At 44.5% G+C, this 14,817-nt stretch overlaps 1 protein-coding gene across 2 annotated transcripts; it reads right to left on the reverse strand.

Annotated features, from left to right (window-relative positions):
* Positions 1-4,489: 4,489 nt before the first annotated feature.
* Positions 4,490-14,736, reverse strand: CASP8 (caspase 8). 2 transcript variants are annotated; one of them, XM_054208330.1, is made up of 9 exons: positions 13,462-14,736; positions 10,352-10,765; positions 9,696-9,801; positions 8,358-8,496; positions 8,213-8,269; positions 7,806-7,873; positions 7,158-7,293; positions 5,651-6,152; positions 4,490-5,352 (listed from the first exon to the last, which is right to left on the reverse strand). In XM_054208330.1, the coding sequence occupies exons 1-9, from the start codon at positions 13,467-13,469 to the stop codon at positions 5,217-5,219; spliced, it is 1,566 nt and encodes a 521-aa protein (XP_054064305.1). In that variant the 5' UTR covers positions 13,470-14,736; the 3' UTR covers positions 4,490-5,216. The 2 variants fall into 2 exon arrangements, with proteins under 2 accessions (XP_054064305.1, XP_054064304.1); XM_054208329.1 differs by having other exon boundaries at positions 13,065-14,736.
* Positions 14,737-14,817: the final 81 nt, after the last annotated feature.

The following is a 14,817-nucleotide window of genomic DNA, read 5'->3' on the forward strand; positions in this document are numbered from 1 at the left end:
TGAAGAACAGCCCAGCCTCTAGAGAGAATATTAGAATGTGAGCCTCGCTTCAAATGAATGGGTTCGTGTTTTCTGGTATTTTGGGGTTTTTTTGTGTACATGGGTAATTTGGGTTTTTTTCCTCCTGTTATGTTACAGCACTAGTGTATACAACAGCTATACACTGTTATTTTTCCATCTGAGTAGCTGATGTTATGTCAGCCCTCTATATTTGTGATAAAATGGAGGTAGAGATTGAAACCAAGGTACTTGCCCTTGAAGAGTACTCCCTTTGTGTAGGTCTAACTGAAGTTCTCTTGGCACAGAGGTGCCAAATTCTTGCCAGTCGTGTCAGCCGTGTCAGGGGCTGTGCGTGCCACCTTCGGCGCAAGCCCCTGTGCTCACATTTCAGGCTGGAAGGTTCTGATCATTTCCCCCAAAACACTCTGTTCCTTCAGTGGTACAGAATGGGAACAACATTGATTTGCAGTTAACGTGTTCTTACTTGAATCAGTCTAACGGTTACCGACAGTGGTTCCTCTAGTAGTCTGAATGCGTGACATCTCAAACCGAGAACTACCATTGCCCTATGGTAAGTGTCCTGTATTTATTTAGCTTTCTTGTTTTTTCCGACGTGAGACAAAGAAGGGCTTGGGCTCTTGTCAGACTGAAGTTGACTTTTCAGCTCAGCTTTTCATATGCTGAAGCTTATACGTTGAACATTTTGAGGAGACATTCTCTGTAACTGTGGCACCTATAAATGATTCGGCGGGATCGCGCTGCAAGCTGGAACACCACCATCTGGGTTGCAAGAGACGTTTACCAAGTTTCCTTCACTAGCAAGTAGGTAACTTACAGCATTTCCTAACATTCATTGTATTTATGCATGAGTACTTAACATGTTTGCATTTGTATTTGCATGTCCTCAGAACAAAGACCTGTGTTACCGCCTTAAGTAATGCCATTACAGGAGCGTGTCCCACAATGGAGAAGAATTACAGCCACAGGCAGATAAATGTCAGGAGAGGAACGTTAGATATTGGTCAAGGTGGGATTTCTGGCTATGTGCTGTCTCTGCATCAAAGCTCTTCACGGTGCACATGAAAAGAAAATCCAGTATACAAGTTTGTGTTGAACTCGAGATTTTGTCTGTCCTGAAACGCCTGAGCCTGAGGAGTACAGCTGGCTGCCACTTGCTAAGAGTGTACATGCTCTGTAAAAGTTTAAGAGTTTGGGGAGGTTTGTTTTTGTTTTGGTTTTTTTTCTTGCTTGTTCTCTAGAACTTGGCGTGTAGTAAGGGAAGAGAGTTGTAACCCCTTTGAAGCTGCAGGAAAAAAGCTAGGACTAACCACAAAAGCGCAGGCGTGCCTGAGGAAGGTGCAGGGAAGAGTTACTGGGAGAAAATAGGTTTATTAAATCACCTAAATCAATGGGACTTTGGCAATTCTGAAAAGAAATTCTGGAGTGATTCTGCACAAATGAAACTTGGAAATGCCTTGAGCTCCCTTCTTATTTTCCTTTTAGTTGGTTACACTGCTAAAAGAAAGACTTTTGACAGTCTCCCAGGAGTGAGGGCCTTTAATTAGTGTTCTAGACAATGGAGAAGTGAATACAAATAAGGCCTTTTGTGTGGGCTGGAGTCTCCGCTTGAAAATACCTGTAACTCCTGTGGCTGAGGTCTCAGCATGTAGGTTTGGATAATGCAAGAAAAGATGCGCTTTTAGCAGAAATTTTCAAATTAATTGGAAAAACAGAAAACCTGTGTACTCATTTTGGCTGGGGTACAGTTTAACTTCTTCAGAGCAGCCGGTATGGTGCTGTGGTTTGGGTTTGTGCTGAAAACAGTGTTGATAACACAGGGGTTATTGCTGAGCAGTGCTTACACGGCGTCAAGACCTTTTCTGCTTCGCAGAGTAGGCTGGGGGGTGCACAAGGAGTTGGGAGGGGACAGAGCCAGGACAGCCGACCCCAACTGACCGAAGGGATATTCCAAACCACGTGATGTCATGGTCAGCAATAAAAGTGGGTGAGGAAGGAGGAGGAAGGCAGGAGGATGTTTGGAGTGATGGTGTTTGTCTTCCCAAGTAACTGTTGTGCATGATGGAGCCCTGCTTTCCTGGAGATGGCTGAACATCTGCCTGCCGCTGGGAAGTAGTGAATGCATTCTTTTTTTTGCTTTGCTTGCATGTGCAGCTTTTGCTTTACCTATTGAACTGTCTTTATCTCAACCCACGAGTTTTCTCACTTTTACCCTTCCTATTCTCTCCCCCATCCCACTGGTGGAAAGCGAGCAAGTGGCTGTGTGGGGCTGAGCTGCCTGCTGAGGTTAAACCACAAGCTGTTTCTGTTTCGTTTTGCTGGAGGCTCAACTTACCTCACAAGGTCTCATGCATTTCAAGCTAACAAAGAAAACTTCCTAGTTAAAGGACTGTTCAATGCTGTTCGTCCCAGCCGAGTCACTGGGAACCGACAGAAAGGGAACACATAGCCAAAGTGAAGTGCAGCGCTGAGCTGTGTCCCCTTCATTGCATGGTGTAATTGGAACCATTAGTACAACAGGCAGAGGGGAGCGCTGTGCTGTGAAGAGATCTATATGCGTGTGTTTTCCTTACGTGTTGCTTTCACAGCTTGCGTCAAGAAGCTCACAGATCAGAAGTCACCAGCTTGCAAGAACATTTCCAGAAATTACTGAAGATTTAGAGAGCAGCTGCTACAGAAAATCTGGGTATTGGCAAAACTTTGTGCAAAATTCTGTGTGTTTATAGTTAAAATTTTAGGTTGTCAAATTACCTGAGAATCTGCCTCTGCAATCCTAACTCTGAAACAAGAAGACAGCACTAAGGGGAGGGACACCAGTGATGCTATCCCGCGTCGGTGTGAGCCGGAACTGCCTGCCTCCTCCATATGAATGAGTGTAATTGGCCTGTGGAGCTGCTAGGGTTCCTTGTGGATGGGCTAGATGGCAGTTGCTTTATATGAGGAGACTAATTGTGGCAATTGAGAATTGACAGATTTGATTCCTAACCGATTAAGAATTCCTAATCAGATTCATAACCCATTATATGAGGAGATTCCTAGTAAGACCTTGTTTATGGCATGCATTAAATCTTGTTGGAAAATCCCCCAATTTTTTGTACTATGAACTCCTGGAAAAACTAGTTCCTTGAATGTAGCAAACAGTTTGTATTTGCTCTATGTTTTCCCTTTTGATTCCTAAGGAAAAAGTTGTCTCTGTGAGCATGTCAGGCAGATGCCTCTGACTTCAGAATCTCACGATTACTTAAGTTTTCTCAACAGCGCAGACCAAGGAAGATACAGCCTCCCCCTCAAAGGGAAAGTGAACTGTGAGAGTTTGGTACTTCTGCTCTGCCTGATCCCTGGCTGGATCCACAGTGTGACAGGCAGGGTAGCTGGTGTAGCAGGAGAAGAAGGGAGCCCAGAATCTATGCACAGAACTGGAAGTTGCTGAAGAACACAGAGGACTTGGGAAAGGTGAAGCGCTGAGCGGTATGTGCGGAGAGAGGATCGGGGAAGAAAATCCACAGTAAAACAGGCTGCATTAATTATTTTGCCCATGGAGTATTATGCTTGTTTGCTATGTCCAAGTAACAGACAAACTTCTGTATACCAGCTTTCCTTGCTTCAGCACAACTCTCAATGGTTTCATGATGAATTCCCTAAATAAGCATCAACAACTCTCTTGGAAAATTACTCCTAGAATTTGGAAGCATAGATTTGCCCGTTTCTGTAACTGCGTCCCACATCTGCCAGTTGTTAAGGTTGTAATCATTCTCATAGCCTATAATCTCTCTGACCTTATCTCGGCAGACACAAACTGGTATGAAAGAGAGTAGTATTCAGCACAAGCACCCTGTAACAAGAGTGTAACAGAATGAACATCTAATTCAAAACAAAACAGAGATACTAAGAAAGCTTTAGCTTTTACTCAGAGCTTGTAAAACTCCCTGTTCTGTGTGCATACTAATCACAGGAGGCAATGCAAAAATGTTTTTAAGGAGCTGGGTACTTATCTAGCCACGTCTTCTTTTGCTGTGCCTAGAACTGAGACTCGAAGATCAATCAGCAAGGTAAGTGAAGACAGGATAACTGGAGAGCTTCAAACACTGATTTTTGCTGTTACAACTACTCTATGTAGAGGATACTCTGAAATGCAAGTCACAGCCACATCCTGTTGAGGATGCTGGAAGTCAAGTGCTTGACTCTTCCTTGAGGTGTACCAAGACACTAAAAATTATTGATTTTTAAGTGGTGGGGAGAAGTGACAAAGACACTGATGTGAGCTGATTATATCCTATAAAATCTGCAGTGCACAACCCCCCCTCTTTATTTTGCAAAAGTTAGGCATAAAATACACAAAGCTTTTTAACAGTTGTCTTAAAAATTTGCATTAGAAAGACACCTTACTAAAGCAATAGCGACATGGTACGGCTGGTAAGAGACACTGACTGTATTTCAGTGTGGCGGAGAGGAAAAGACTTCGCTGAGAGGGTCAAATTAACAATTTATTTGGACTTCACTCACAGGTCCAATATGCCACTATTGCAAGTTTTATGGATACAATGGAGAAGGCACTATTGCAATTTAAGGAAAAAAAAACCAAACAATTCACAGAATGCACTATTACAACCTACAAGCGATCCTGAAAACTAACAACAAAAACCACAAGCGCTCTAGATATTAATACCTTAAAAGAGTGCACTTATCACGATCTTAAAGCATGCCAAATATCATATGTATGTTATTTAATCACTTACCCTCTCTCTCAGGTAAGGCCACTAAATCCCTGGGAAGTTACCTTGCACAGCGTCCTGGACAAGGGGGGAAGAATCTCCTACAGGCCAGCTGTGTCACTGGAAGACTCCCCATTTTCCTTCCCAAAACTTAGGGTTTAAATATCCTGATTACACTATCTGGAATGGTTATCTCCGGTAGTTTGATTGCCCCTTAGAGGTAGTATTGTTTATTTTGTGACACCTGGTACTCAAAGTCACTGAATAGTGGTGGGATGTGACTCGGGGCATTTTGTTTGTTAAAGGCACCATTTGGGTATCTACAAAGTGTCATACATATTAACACTAATTTCTTTAGGCTTTTGCTCTTTGGCTGTATTTTCAATAAAAATATTTGCTCTTGCGGTAAGAGCAGGCATTAGAAGTCTGTTATGCTTTACCAAATTCTTAGCTGATACCAGCCTCTGCCATACAGTTCCCGCCCATTTAGTTGACAGGAAAGATGAGTTTTTTCCTCAATGTGAAACTGGGCTGTGGCATCTGCTTCTCTGCATTCGGCTCACAGGTCTTTCTGCTCACCTCTTGATTCACTGCTGTCAGGATGGTGAGAATATCTTCTCCACTGCAAAAACACAGGTATGTTTTCTATTAGGGAGGCTGTTAACATCAGAAAAATTACCACATTCTCATGTATCTTGATCTACACCAGTACTAATGGCTCCTGTCTTAAAAAGGCTTCAAAGCAGTTGGCTAAGCTGCTTTGAAAAATCTGCACAGTATTGCTCTGCCCTATATTATTGTTTTCACTTGAGCAAGCACTCACACTGCGTATCATCTACCTCTGCATCCAAATCAAACACCTGTCATTCAGAAGGAAAATACACGTGTTGCCAAGAAGCAGCTTAAGGAACCATAGTTACCGAGGACAGCTGTAGTCCAAGTGCTGGCACAATGCCTGTATGTACCAGGTCCCCCGCGTCGGGCTTCTGAAGGAAACGTGATCTGGCAGGGTAGCCATGCCCAAGAGGAAGTCTGCCTCTGCGGGGATGCAGTCGAGCTGAAATCTTGCATCTGTTTCTACAGAAGAATCTTGCTCTCCAGAATCTGTTTCGACGGTCACACCTTTCTGGTAAGCATCACCTTGGCAGGCCTGAATAAAAAAGACTTTTGGCTTTCCAGTAAGTGAGCGGCAATTCTGTCCAGTGAAAGAAATGGTCAGTTCCTGGATAGGTACTTCCTGCCCATCAACACCATATATAATGCCTTTTTTCCCATGAGACAGGATACAGCAAACAAAACAGTCTCTGTCCTTGTGGTCTTTGCTCTGGTAGATGTTCACAATCTTACGGATTTCCTCTGCGGTGAGGTTTCTACATTCTTCTATTTCAAAATGAAGCTTGCTAAAAACTCTTTTCAGAGCCGCTGGAAAGTAAACAGAAGGGGAATTGGAGCCGTTTCATTATATGAAAGTTGGAATCTGCAATTGCAAATTGCATTTCTAGAGATGAACAATCTTTTGTTTTAATTCTGTTGCACTACTATCCAGGTAGTTACATTCCTGCTCTGAAAATAATCTAGTAGTCTAATTAGTAGTCATATCTCTACGGAATTCCCTTAACTCTCATTAAAAGGCTTGCTTGCAATCTTGCTGTTTAGTATTGCCTCTGTCCGGAAAGCATGCAGAACTATTAAGAAAGCTGTATCTCTTTCCCCCACGCACTTTACAGCCAGTCCCTTGACTGACAAGGTGTTGAACAGTGCAGTTGCTTTACCCAGGAGCAGAGGGCACTGCCCACTTGGGTAGTACCTGTGTAACAGGAAGAGAAACCTTGCACTCTGACTCTTTAATTAAACTGGAGTTCAAAAGTTTAATTCAATCAGGGAAGGCCCATTGATGGATTTTATCTCTTGGCATAGACAGTGCAAATACACCAATATCCCAGAGCCTAGGACCTGCAATGAGCTATGCTGCTGCTGCTGCAGGACAGCCTGCTAAAATCAGGACCCCTGAATAGCAAGGTAAAATTAAGTCCCTAAATTCCAGCATCCTTCCTGCCCTTTTTTTAAAGTTGTATGTTAAACAACTAACACCCAGTTCTGGTTCAGTAGCAAATCTGTTTCTGATTCTGCATATTTCAGAAGTAGTAAGCATAAGGGTGACACAAAGCTAGCCTAGCTTGTAAAGTCCAGCCTGAGGTTGCTGTAAACTCAGTAAAACAGCAAAATGCTAGTGAATTGTTCCGAGTCAGACAGTAAAAACTTGACAAATGGATTAGGGTTTGTCAGCACAGGAAACAGAGCTGACTCAGCCACTACAACAAAAGTATCCGAGGAGGGGAAGATTGAAATTCAGACCTTTAGTACAGAAGAATAAATTAGGTTTCTATTTTTGAAGATACACAAACTCATCTTTAATATTCACTGTACCTGCATCCACATCTGTCCCATTCCGATCATTTAAGCGTTTGGGTTCCGGCACTGCTTCCCTGGCTTTTGCAAAACTGTGATTATTCAGGATCAGGCACATTCCACGGGGTCGGCTAGTCATTTTGTAAGCTTCGAGCTGATGAAAAGAAAGAATATTGGTGAAATTACTACACTCTCCCCCAGGTGCTTCTCAGCCCTTGCTAGTGGCACAGCAGGGCAACCAACCAGCTGGCTTTCTCTCTAGGTGGCTCTCCCTGTACAGCTTTGCCCCAGGACCTGGCAATGCACTGCCCCACCACCTTTGGGAGTCTGTGCACAGCATGACAGCCCGCCACAGACCCACAGCATCATGCTCAGCCCACACTGGGTGCTGCGCTCACCCGCTTCTTGCCCAGCCATCTGCCAACTGCGTATTTCCTGCTATAATAAACTCGGTCCGTCTCGCTACCCTTGCAAACGTTTCTGAAGTTTTAACACTGCAGTAGCTGCTGCCTGTGACTTAGTTTCAGAATGAAGGATGTTGGAGTGGTGCATTTTCCTTTTTCTAGACGGTGCTTTTAACAGTTGGGTTCACATAATAACTGTTCACCTCATGGAGGGATGATCTAAGACAAAATGATGATGTTTCTAAGAAACAAACTGCCTTACCTGGGAAGATTCATTCCAACTGCCAGGAGAATCAGGTGACACAGACGACGCCAGCCAAGTGGCACGGGCTGAATATAGACGAAAAAGTTTAAGTACAGAATGTAGCACTAGAGAAAGGAGAGAAGCTCTATTCCTATTCTCTATCTCCACATGTACCTCCCTGGGTAAAACTGTTCTCTGAAAACACTGAATTGTGGCCAAATGGCTGTTCCTGTTAGCTATAAACCACTAGATAATCAATTTAAAGGAAGTAAAATGTAGTGTTATCAGTTAGTAAGTAACTGGATACTTGGTCACTTTTTAGAAAGGCACCCGTGTAAAGAACTGAGATGCAAGTGGTGTAGAGAGTCCAAAAGCTGAAGAAGAGTGAAAAACCTTAGCATTAATTTTTTGAGAGTTTCCATTACCTTCAGGGCCTCCTGTTCTGCCCCTCTGTTCCTCTGTGATGAGCATCTCTTCTTTACCTGAAAAGCAGTCATTATTAGTCCTGTATGATATCTATATGTGACTCAAGAGTAACTATGGGAAAGAGGCCTTTTTGTTTTGTTTTACCAAATAGGCTTAATTCATACTCTTCAATTCTCTTCAACAGGCTGATGTTAATTCCTGCACAGAGACGCTTCAGCATACTTAGGTTGTCTTCTCCCAAAATCCCCTTCTTCTCCATCTCAATGAAAACGTCGAGCATTGTCTGGGTAATCAGAGAGGTAGTTTGTTCTTAGGGCACATCCATGCTGCCACTGGGAGGGACGCTGCAGCATGTGCATGTGCACCTAAGCTTTAATGTACTGACAGCACATGCGACCCAGAGTCAGTCCAGCTGACTGGTAGCTCAGTTGAGACCTCAGCTGAGTCAATTAAACCTAGTTCAACAAACCCTATAAGTACTGTAAGTACAAATATGTTTTCAAAACATACTCATTTCCCTCCTGCAGCTCTGAGACACCAAGATCTAGTAAGATCTAATACAGAACTAATGGTGATCATACAGGAATACATAATGTCGTTTGTAATGACTGCTTTCATTCATTTGACTTCCAGTGTCTATCTTGTGCACTTAACTGAAACACAAGAATCACTGTAGTCACCATCTTGAGCAATGGCAAAAATAGGTGTAACCATGCAAGTATGGTGTAGAGATTGCTCTGATGCAAAAGGGGACCCAAGGGACAGGAGCTCTTGACAAACAGTGAGTGGTCACCCCAACAGAACAGCTATCACTAGCTGTTCAGTAGCAGCTATCACTGCTATCACTAGCAGACAGTCTCTCTAAGAAAAGTGGGGAACTGTTACAAGAGTTTTCATTAGACAGAACAAAGTACCCAGCAGTCAGAACTGCAGGCTGAGATAGTCTAAGAGCAGCTGGATCTACTGCAGGGCTACTTATAAACTCCAGGCTCTTGGGCATTAGCCTTGGTAAAGATCTGCTGCTTAGATTTGTATTTTCTAAGTTTGGAAATAAAAAGAACAAAAGCATAAAGTAATAGCCACAGTGGGTGATTTTATGTGTTTTATAATGGCTTAGAAAGCAGCCAAAAGAAAATCAGTTGGGCAAGATGAGAGAATGTGCTCATCAGTCTTCCATTGATCAAAGCCACTGAGTCCCTTAAGCCCCATATGCTGCATGGACACGAAGGGCCTCTGTGCCTGGTGCAGGGCTGGCCCACACTCTCTGCACTAGGACACTGCTGCAAAAGCTGCACACAGACAAGTCGTATACGTACCAGAGAGCCTACAATCCCTTTCCAGGTGCACCACTTTTCTTATGGTGTCTTCACCATAAGAACAGTGACACCATAAGAAGAGTGACACTCATTCCCCTCATAGCAACCCAAATGCATCTAGGAATTATTATAATAATTAAAAAAAAATAATTAAAGAAATTCTTACAGTCTTAGGGTTTAGCCTGCATTTTGGTAATTCTTTCCCCAACAGAAACTTGAAAGAATTCAGCTCATCTTCGGTGATGTCTTCTGACAGCTGAAAGAGCAGGTATCTAGAAAGAGACGTGGAGGACAGTGTTTCGTCGTGTTCCCAAGCATGTCCCTTAGCACAATTTAACACCGTACTGCTGAACTGCCCCCTTCACCCCCCTCCCTCCCTTTTTTTTCCTTTTTAAATTGTGGGGGACGTCAGTCCCCAAACAGCCTGAAGCCAAACCATCTTCAGCTGCGATTAAAAAGATCTCTGTTTTCCTAAAATCAAAACCACGCTGAAACTTTCTGGAGTTGAGGACAGAGACTCACAGGCAGCCGCTGCTCTCACCACCCGGGCAGGGAGGCCCTCCGGGGCTCGCCAGTGTTTCAGAGAGGCGCGCCTTTAGTTTCCTCCCTTCTACGGGACAGAAATTTCAACTTTCCGTATGGCTTGTACCCGCTTTCCCTTGGAAGGTGCTTGTGTGCTTCCAAACCTTAGCCTGGTGTTCAAATGGTCGGCCAAAGCCCGGGCCGAGCACGGGAGAAGGGCAGCCGCCGCCGGGAGGGAGCTCCCGGGTGAGGCGAGGCCCGGCCCGGCCGCCCGCTGACCCCGCGCCGCCGGCCACTCACCTGTAGGCTGACACCTTCGCCCTGCCTGGGATCTGAAGCTCCCTCGCCATCTCCTCTCGGCTGGAGCCCAGATGGACGGCCAGGAGGTCGATCCGACTGATCCGGTAGAGCAGCTCCTTCAGGAAGGAGAGGTTCCCCGCCTCGATCATGCCTTTCTCCTTCAGCGCTTCGAAGAAGTCCTGTGCCTTCTGGATGGCTTCCAGCTTCCTCATGGGGACGTGCTCCAGGCTGAGGAACTTCAGAGCCGCCAGCTCGGCCTCGCCCAGCTCCTCGCTGACCACCAGCAGCCGCTGCCTCGGGAGCTCCATGGCGGCGCCGGCGCGGGGAAGGCGTAGGGCGCTTCCCGCCGCGCTTCCGCCGGGCAGGAGGCGGCGCCGGGGCCCCTGGGAGTTGTAGTTCCCTCTGGATATCTGACTTAAACAAACAAACCAACAAACCCCACAGACTTAACTTAAAACCCGTGCGTCTGACAGAGAGGACTTCTCTCAGGCGCATTTTAGCCTCCCCCCTCCCCGTTCACAGTGGTGAAGCACTGACTATTCCCGAGTCCATTCTTGGGAAAACTGAACCGAGGCGTGCAGGTCAAAAGGTCTCCCTCTGCCCCGGCTTTGCCCACAGTCACCTCTCTCTAGTTTAAAGGCATCACAATTCATTGCCATTTTAATACACACAGAAAGAAGCTCATACATAAGGCCACTGACTCTACTTCCTCCCTGCGAGCTTTTTGGGGCTGCTGGCAGGCAACCTCGCATGCCCAATACGGGTGTTCAGCCCCCTACCCTAACAGCCACCGGCCACGGAACCAGCTCCCTTCCCAGCCCTCCCGGATCGGCTGAAGACCCTTCTAGCAACAGGAGCAGGCTCGCAGGAGCACTGCGCGATGGCATAAGACCCTGGGACAGCGCACCACCTCTGACACACCTTCTGGTGCAGCACTCTCGGTAGATGGTATTTCACAACAGGAGGGAAGATATTTTACCAGTTGGCATTTCATCCTTATGAAAACGAACATAACACCTTGTTGCTCACCTTGAGCAGGAAAGCCACCCTCAAAGCATCCACACTCTCCAAATAAAGAGTGTTCTTGCTAGGCACTGATTTAAAACCAGAGTCCCTTCCCCACAAAAAAAACAAACAAACAAAAAAAAAAAAACAAGAAAAAAAACCAGTTTGACCATATATTAAGCAGAAATCTGTACATCGTTATCATAGAAGTGGCGTATCAATGTTCAAAACCCTACACAAGATATTTGATTACTGAATGTGTCACAAGTTCGTTCAAAGGTGGAAGTAATCTGAATATGGCAAGACACTTTTTGACTGCCCATGAGCTAACACACCCTCAAGTCATGTTAAAACAAACTCTTCCTAATGAAGGAGGTATGGATCCTTCTCTTTGCACTGATATGCCTGGACAACTCAGGCCTAAACACAAAGTGGCTCCACAAATATAAACCTAATGTAAAAGACCTAGGCCAAGCTGAGAAGACATGTCCAGAATAACGTTCCACCTAGCTAGAAATGTATTACCCTTGGCACCCACAAGAGCCAGCCACATTCGAGGCCTGGGGAATTCCTGTGGTTGTCAATAACAGAACAGATACAGTGATGAGAAAAGGCACAGTTGAAGACAGGACACACAGAAATGAGTATCTGGGGATTCCCAAAGATCTCAACTATATTTTTTAGCGCATTGCACAGGAGTCACTGCAGATTAAACACGCCATTCTATGTTCATAATTTGACACAGCTCTAGTTGAAAAGAGGCAGATCTGAACAATTTCAGACCAAATGTGCCCATGTTAGTTAGGGGTCAGAATAAAAAGTGTAACCAGCAAGGGCTGAACACCCAATATCTCCGGCAAAAAATCTAGCTCTGGACACCCTGCTACATAGATTAATCTCCTAAATGGTGTGTATTTTGTTTCCACTTCTCCCTAGGCTTCAAGATTTCCTGCAGGAGATCTTACAGATCGCAGACATAGCCAACAGTTCAACTAATCAAAACTTTGCAGTACCTGAATTTTGCACCACTTTGAGAACTAAGAGTGAACCTTTATATAGGTGGTAGGAAAACATATACTTACAGCAGCCCGTGCAATGGGAGAAGCTGTCAGCGATCTGAACACGAGCAGGCTCCTTACACGTACCACTGACCCATCCCAAGAGCAGCACGTTAACAAGTCACCCCAAAACAATTACAGTGGAGAGAATGACAAACTTCCCATAAAAGGTGGGCATAAACAGCTCTCTGGGAAACTGATGTTAAACTGAACGAATAGGTGGCAAGATGTAAATGGCTGGGCAGTGACTCACACCACCAAGGAACGTTATTTCCGCCTCTGCAGCTAACAGTGCTCCCCAACTCTTCTAAGCATTTCCCTTTTCAAACAGTATCACTCTGATCTTGCCTGCTTTCAGTTTAAGCCTGCAGGACTTCAACTGACCAACTTTGCTTTCCTACCAACCTTCGGACTCCACTTTCTGGTGGTAGCGCTTCTGCTGGCTGAAAATAAAACATGGAATTGAGTGCCAGAATTGTTTCGTAATAGCATTTGCCCCCCCAGACAGGAGTGGAAGAAAAGGGAGGACAGGCAAAGTAACTATAGCTGCAGGTCCTTCAGAGAGGAAGGGCAATTGCCCCTCACTATTCTCCAACTTGTGCTACAGAGGGAAAAAAAGTTCAAAACTGCAGATCTGACTTCCTTCTTACCTCTTAGTTCTGTGGGAGGGCCATAAATACGTGCAAGAGCATATCAGCCACCCTGCCGCAGTCCTGTATGAGCATACTTTGCTCAGAACCATGAAACTGAAAGTGTATTTTCTCCTTCCTTGATCACTGCATGAGCCACATACAAATTCACAGCACAGCTACTTCCTGCAGTCCTTCAGAGGATTTTGACAGAGTTTTCCCTCCATTCTAGTAGGTCTTCATCAGCAGGCAATAATGTTAGCTATGGAGGTGGCCTGATTTTAACAGGCAGAACAAAATACCATGCCAATTTAATGACAGGGTGTGACTGCAGCACCACCTCCCCCCAGCTCAGCGAAGTAGGGCAAAAATCCCATGATCTCAGGGAAGAACGTATTGTAAAGAAAGCTCAGCTTACCTCAACATCAGGGAGACTGGAGGGTAACCTTCGTTTTAGAGAAGACAGCTGCACCTGTGCATCATTGGGTTCCCCAAGACAATTAACAAAGAATAATGCCTTCCTGAGCTATCCAGACCATCATGGGGGTGTGAATATGTGGCTCAGCCCAACATGAAAGTATAAAAACTGGACAACTGATAAAACATTTAAACTTTGAAAAGAGCAATGGGATTCAGCTGGCTTCAACCACATGTACCATTGTGACTCTGAGGATGCCCAATGTCACGATGGTGAGCATACAGAGATGGGTAATGAGAACCATGTTTGTATTGTGATTCAACTGAATATTGCCATCGCTCAATCATGCTTGCATTGTGATTTCAGTGTGTTGCTGTATCACTCTACTAAATCAAAATTCCATGAAGCACCAAATATACCAAATAAGTAAATTTGATATCCAATTTCTCCTCATGTGGAATATATGAAAAAACTTGGTCTGAGTATTGAACTTTGGCACAGAGAATTACAAAAAACCAGACATGCTGTAGATTCACAACTTCACTACAGGAGCAGCTGCCACCTTCCATGAAGTTTCTCCCAGAGGAAGCAGTTATTTCGTCTAAGCTATATTTCCTTATCATAAAACAACATTCACAAGTCTAATTACTAACTTCATATCAGGGTCTTATTTATGAAAACATTATAAAAATGTAAGTAAATTGTTGCCACATTTCCTGAATGGTTAACCAAGCATCAGCCACAGAATTCTATCATACCTGATAACACCTTCTGGTAACTTGCCACAAACAGCACTCTCATTTATGTAGTGCTTGTAATGTCTGTCATTTATGAAATCTGTGGACAGAGCTGGCATTCTCCCTTTTACTTGGAAGGTGAAAAAGGGTAAGGGGAGTAAAATGCAACTGCCAACACATTGTGTGGAATTAGAAAAAAAAAGTTTTGCTTCAAGAACACAAGCATGACTGAATAAAGAACCCCTGCTTTATGGCAAGGCATGGATTTCCAAAAAATACAAACTAAAAAAAGAAGTTACAAAGTGTCTGAGATCCATTCTTTATGCTGTTACAAACTCAAAATGAACGTAGCCATTGGAATCCCATACAGCTCCCACACACCACCCTAAACATTGCTGAGGATGCAAGGTAAGAACAGCCTCACTGGCATCAGCTGCCATTATCATGAAAGTCCTGAATTTAAACTTATTCTTTCCTACCATCTCTCCGGCTGCTAATGAAGGGATATCAATATGCTACCCCTCAGAGTGACTGCCATCAAATACTTCAAGGAGAGCAAAATAACTCCTTCTGCTGAAGTAAAAAGTCTTTGTCATGCTGACCGTCCCTCAGTCAGCTC

This window comes from Rissa tridactyla, chromosome 7 (assembly GCF_028500815.1).
Source record: "Rissa tridactyla isolate bRisTri1 chromosome 7, bRisTri1.patW.cur.20221130, whole genome shotgun sequence".
In the NCBI taxonomy this organism is placed as follows: Eukaryota; Metazoa; Chordata; class Aves; order Charadriiformes; family Laridae; genus Rissa; species Rissa tridactyla.

Bases quoted from the DNA above. Each gene is read 5' to 3' on its own strand.
- CASP8 (XM_054208329.1), bottom strand. From the start codon at position 13,156: ATGGTTCTGAGCAAAGTATGCTCATACAGGACTGCGGCAGGGTGGCTG. The intron at 8,497-9,695 runs GTAAGAATTTCT...CTGATTACCCAG, and splicing joins GCAGGCTAAACCCTAAGACT to ACAATGCTCGACGTTTTCAT. The intron at 5,353-5,650 runs GTAACTATGGTT...GTGTTTTTGCAG, and splicing joins TTGGACTACAGCTGTCCTCG to TGGAGAAGATATTCTCACCA.